At 35.4% G+C, this 6,237-nt stretch overlaps 1 protein-coding gene across 1 annotated transcript in view; it reads right to left on the bottom strand.

The window, feature by feature from the left end:
- Nucleotides 1-1,604: 1,604 nt before the first annotated feature.
- Nucleotides 1,605-6,237, bottom strand: part of LOC125651191 (uncharacterized) — a 10,031-nt gene continuing 5,398 nt past the window's right edge. The window contains exon 2 of the mRNA XM_048879774.2: nucleotides 1,605-5,006. Coding sequence (XP_048735731.2) covers nucleotides 3,126-5,006 — 1,881 coding nt within the window. The 3' untranslated portion in view covers nucleotides 1,605-3,125. The remainder of the gene's footprint in view (nucleotides 5,007-6,237) is intronic.

The following is a 6,237-nucleotide window of genomic DNA, read 5'->3' as shown; positions in this document are numbered from 1 at the left end:
ATCACAGATCTTAATTAGTAATATGTACAAATATCCAATTTTCTTGATTGGAGCGCACGCCCTTCCACAACCAAAATTTCCAAACTTATATACTCTATAGGTTGCATCACTCTATTTATGTGGAGGTTCCCGTCGAATCATGGCCGAAAGAAAATAATTCCTGGAACTTTGCATGTTTTATGGGACTTTCCTTATGAGGTAGGCTCTCCAATTTTTTATGAGATGTAAATTCAAGTATTGTGTTTGAAATTTTGTGAGTAAAAACCATGAAAGAAGGATTTAAATATTTTTTTGAATTTTTGTTGTAGAGGTGGGTGATTTGGCTTTTGACCAGCTGATTTTGCACGTGCTTGACTTCGATGTAAACAAACTCTCACGCCTTGCTGGATGGGTATGTATTTTTTGGTATGAAAATGCTCATTAAGAACTGTACTACATGATGTGAAAGTACAACTTCTGAAAAGTTTACTTTAAGGCAGCAGGGTCAGGTCAAAGGTGAGTAATTTTGGTAAGAACATATAGGCAAAATTAATAGAGTGGTGCAACCTATATAGTCATGTGACCACTTACAGATCCTAAAATTTAGAAGCAATTCCAACAAAAAGAATGGATATCATGATTCCGATTTGTACTTCCGTTTCAGTACCATCATCGGTTCGATGAATATATGTATATATATATTTTCAAAAATATAAAATAATGCTTTGACGAAAATTCTAAAATGATTTAGAAGTTTTGAAGGTCAAACAATAGCCGCAATTTTAGGAATACACAATATCAATATGGCTAAAATAAGGAGTTCAAGGGCAGAGCCTTGTAACGAGGGGGATATGCATATTTCATAATTATAGGAATATCTCATCTTAGATTCATGCACGTGAATTCATTCGATTTGTTCATTCCGTTTGGACGAAACGATTTCAAGCGTTGCATCCAGTGCGGTATACTGTAGTCTGGTCCTCGCACCCACTACTACTAGCGAAATGTAATGAAAGCCGTGAATTTAATTCAATATTAATACAATTTTGAACAATTATTTTTTAAAACGAACTGAAATGATTTCATACCGATTTTTTAACTAAAAATGTTTATGGGGATAGACATTACTGTTTTAAAATAGTACAAGTTTGGAAATGGACGAGGTTCGGTTTGACTGGCTACCCAACATTGCTGCGTCAATAAACGGAATCATGGCTGCGTCAATAAACGGAATCATTTGAAGCTGCGAGTTTTCGGGTCGCATGGGACTTTGATGAATATCTGAAAGTATGTTTGGACACAAGTATAGTGGGAAAATATGTTAGGATTTTTTTATATTAAATTTTTTGAGACGGCGATGCAATAATACAACGATATAAGGCTTCAAGCGTGCGCATTTTTTCTGCGTCGTGAATCGAAGGTTTTTATAAGGGCCGAGTCTGTAGGTTTTGGTCTGTCCCAATATTTTCCCAGAGATCTGCAGATAGCACACACCGACACAAAATTGAAATGTTTATCTATTTTCAATATGTACAATGACTGATCTAATATTTAATCGGTTTTCACGATCAAATCGATCAACTGAAATTGATATGGAGTAACTCCATAAAAGGAATACACAAATGATATATGCATATTTTTAATCAAAATAGAACTACATAAAAATACAGGAAACTACAATATCACAAATAATATTCGATTTGTTATGATATGGCTGGAATTATATATTTGTCGATGAAATCTTAAGCTTTTACCCAAGTTTCATTTTTAAAATTACATACAAGAGTCACGACTTCAAAGGGCAAGGGCTATATTACTGTGCTTGCTACGTCTTCGATGTTTTTCCTTGAATGTAATAATAATTGATTCTGAAACATTTTATAGATTAATATTTAGTTTCTTGATTTAGTAGATCTAAATCAGTTAGTCTGTTGACTAAGTTATTCAGAATCAGTCTGACAATCAAGTAATTCTGAATCAGTTTATTGATTAGAAATTCTCAATCAGTCTGTTGATTTAAGTAATTCTCAATCAGTTTGTTGATTAAGTTCTTCTGAATCAGTCTGTTGATTAGTAATTTTGATTATCAGTAATTCTGATTCAGACTGTTGACCATTCCTGTGGGGATCCGCGTTAGTATAAGTCCCCAGTACCCATTGCTTGTCATAAGAGGCGATTAAATGGATCGCAAAAACCAATACCCTGTGTCCCAGTGGATGTGGCACGACAAAGAACCCTCCCTGCGCAAAGGCCGTAAGCACAGAGCATAGGCCTAAATTTTACAGCCCTTCACCGGCAATATTGACGTCTCCATATGGCTGAAAAATTCTCGAGGGACGTTAAACAATATACAATCGATCAATCAGACTTTTGACCGAGTTATTTTGAATTAGACTATTTATTAGTAATTCTGAACCAGACTATTGATTGATTTTTTTAATTAGATTGTTCAATGTTGATTAAGTTATTCTGAATGAGTTTGTTGATTAGTAATTCTGAATCAGTATATTGATTAGTAATTCTGAATGTGTTGACTAAGATATTCTAAATCAGTTTGTTGATTGGTAATTCTGAATCAGTTTGTTGATTGGTAATTCTAAATCAGTTTGTTGATTAGAAATTGTGAATCAAGGTGTTAATTAAGTAATTCTGAATCAGGTTATTGATTAAGTTATCCTGAATCAGGTTATTGATTAAGTTATCCTGAATCAGGTTATTGATTAAGTTATCCTGAATCAGGTTATTGATTAAGTTATCCTGAATCAGGTTATTGATTAAGTTATCCTGAATCAGGTTATTGATTAAGTAATTCTGAATCAGGTTATTGATTAAGTAATTCTGAATCAGGTTATTGATTAAGTTATCCTGAATCAGGTTATTGATTAAGTTATCCTGAATCACGTTATTGATTAAGTTATCCTGAATCAGGTTATTGATTAAGTTATCCTGAATCAGGTTATTGATTAAGTTATCCTGAATCAGGTTATTGATTAAGTAATTCTGAATCAGGTTATTGATTAAGTAATTCTGAATCAGGTTATTGATTAAGTTATCCTGAATCAGACTGGCTGTTACATGTAATTGATTTTTTTGTTTGTTTTTTTTTTGTTTTTTGATTATTTTTTTTTTTCCAATCAAGGTGTTGGTTAAAAAGCCGTGTTTGTTCGCTGATCTCTTCTTTGTATCGATTTAAAAAACTCAAGCAGACTTTTTATCTCTTCAGATTGGCACATCTCACAGGCCAGTTCTGTAAGTTTGGTCCTGTCAAAAGAACATATCAACGTTTTCCTCACAGACTCACTTCCAAACACTTTTGTCAGTAATTCTTTTTTCTGTGAATAAGCAGATTGTATCGTTTCTTCGAGATTGCCCTGTTTCCAAATGAAAGTGTTTTTCATTTCGAGACAATCTGAAAGCTTTTTATAATCTTCACTTTTTAAAAAATCCTTGACTGGTTTTCCTTTCCAGGAATTAAACATATCCTGTTTCCCGCTGTTTTCAAGTACTCTTATTTCTCGTATGGATCTTGGATTTGTCCTCGATTCTAGTCGTATTACAGCATCCCTGTCTAAGAGTACAATGCATTCAACGTTTAATGGACAGCAAAAACTTTGAATAACTTCTTGAAATGTATTAGAATTTTGAACGATAATCTGATGACCCAATATGAACTGAATATTCTCTTTCGAAAGACATCCGTGTCCATGATTTCGAATAAATTCAAAAATAGCTTCAATAAAAATTTTGTCCGTTTTTCCTTCAACGCAAAGAATTCGTGATGAAAAGAGGATTTTCTTCAGCCCGTCTGTATCAGTAATCTTATGTACGTTTTCACTGTTAGCAAGTGAATGTACGTTGTGAACGCTTTTACTGACATCGCGATGTTTTCTTCGTACGCATACATGAGTTAACTTAGCTGTGGTGTTATTTATAAAATATGGACTGTGGGTCACAACAAGGTACGTTTTATTTTCTTCTTCTATCAGGACTTGAAGAAGTTGCTCAATCATTTTGGGATGCATTCCTCTATCGGGTTCTTCAAAACATAGTGTCAGAAATTCTTTATGAGCCAAGAGCAGTGCAAGTTGTTGTGCCTCTATAACTCCTTCTGGTGTTTTTAAAAGAGGCACCCGTTTCGTTTCTGGTGGATCATCATTTCTGTGTTCAATTATGATATTTTTATCTTCGATTCTATGAAATTTATAAACTAAAGGGCATGTAATCTGATCAAATATTTGTTCAGATTTATCGAGATTCACCTCTGCGACGTTGCCCAGCAGTGTTTGTAGAATTTCTGCTTTCTCCACAGCTTCTTTGCAACCTTGTGATTCATCTGACGACTTTTGCTGGCTTCTGCTCCACTGGATGGGATTTATGGACCTCATTGGAGTGGTTGAAACGTACTGTTTTTCTATGACATCCAGAACCTTTTCGCACAGGTTAGAATCAATTCGATTCTCATCGGTGGACACATGGTCAATTTTGCTGAAGTCTTTCTCGATATCATTTCCTTCCTTCCAGTTATGATTATCATCATTTAACATCCAGAGGTCTTTCACCTCGCCTCTGAAATATTCTGGTGTGTGATCCCCATTATACATGATATTGTCATCTTTCACGACGTACTTTACAACTAACACCGTGACATTATCGTTTCTTCTAAAACACACAGATTTCCTCCAGAAAATTACACCACTCTCGGGAATTTTTTGAACGACAGAGAGAAGTGACGTCGTACCGGTAAATTCCACAGGTTGCACAACAGTTGCTTCTTCCAGAGCATGAAGCACCTCGCCATAGCAAGAACCTATGTTAAACCTACACACAAGGTATGCCTGTTTCATTTCGTCATAAGAGCTTGTCACGTGATTGTTGATACGCTTTGTCATGCAGCGCCTGATCATCTCAAGTATACTGGTCTTTCCAGAGGAATTTTGACCAACCAGTATGTTGATTCCTGGACAAAAGTTCAGAGACTGATGCTCCTTGAAGTGGACAAAATTTTTAAAACACATCTGACGTAGCATCTGCAAATGAAAGATCTCAATTAAAATGATGAAGAGATGATGGCTGTTTACACACGAGTATAACATTCCAGATTGTTTAGATATTTTAAAGTTGTCGGCAATATTGTTTCATTGCATAGAATGTTGTGAAGTTCTGGATCTGCACCCTTGTTCAGGGCTATACGAAAGCAAATGAATCACTTAGATATCTACAAGTAATTTTTTTTAAAATCTATCATGGACGGTCTTATGTACAGAAGTATAGCTTTTTTTCTTACAACGCCATCTCAGTTTCCCCCCTGGAAAGTGGCTCTATATTAGTTTTCCCTAGAAAACTGCCTATTTAGTTAGTCTTCCCAACGGAAAATTTGTTTATAAAGTGGAATTCCTATCTCCATTCATAGCCAGATTACACAGAGAGAAAATCTACTATGTATATAGATTTTCCCCTTCATTCCATTCCGGATTATTCTTTACATTGATTTAATATTTGAGAATATATTCTTCTCCATCGTCAACTTCCCTTATTTATGTAGCAGTATTCCATTATCACCTGCATATGGTGTTTATATATCTCAACTGATTCGATACACAAGAGCTTGTTTTGCGTATGATCAGTTTTCAAATCGAGGCAGGCTACTGACAAACAAGTCGATGGTGCAGGGGTTTCAACGGTCTCATTTAAAGTCAGCATTTCGCAAAGTCTATGGTCGTTATAACAATATAGTTTGTCGATACAACCTATCATTGGGTCAAATGCTGTCTGACTTGTTTCATTCTGATTGTTACGCCGTTTTAGCACACTGATTTTGACTACGGATAACTCTGTCTATCTGATGAAGATATGGGGCTCACTGCGGATTTGACCGGTCGACAGGGGATGCTTACTCCTCCTAGGCACCTGGTATCCAGGGGTCCGTGTTTGCCCAACTCTCTATTTTGTATTGCTTATATGAGATTGATCACTGTTCGTTATCTCCACCTTTTATCGCTGATCACTTCATAGAATAAACCTATTCTTTCTATTATGAAATCAATTCATTACTGGTTATTAGTCCCCTACCGACGCAGTCGAAGGAGACTTTAGGTTTGCACTCATTTCCTCTGTCCGTCAGATCAGTTTTCCGCACTTTCTCTCTCTGTTCTTGCAGATATTTATTTGATATTTGGTACATTGCTTCGCCAACTTAGAAAAATGGCATGAATTATCAGTTTTCCCGATATATTTTTTTTTGGGGGGGGTGCTTTTTTT

Source organism: Ostrea edulis, chromosome 1, assembly GCF_947568905.1.
Source record: "Ostrea edulis chromosome 1, xbOstEdul1.1, whole genome shotgun sequence".
In the NCBI taxonomy this organism is placed as follows: domain Eukaryota; kingdom Metazoa; phylum Mollusca; class Bivalvia; order Ostreida; family Ostreidae; genus Ostrea; species Ostrea edulis.
The sequence above is the reverse complement of the archived record's forward strand: the minus strand, read 5'-3'. Positions and strand labels throughout refer to the sequence as shown.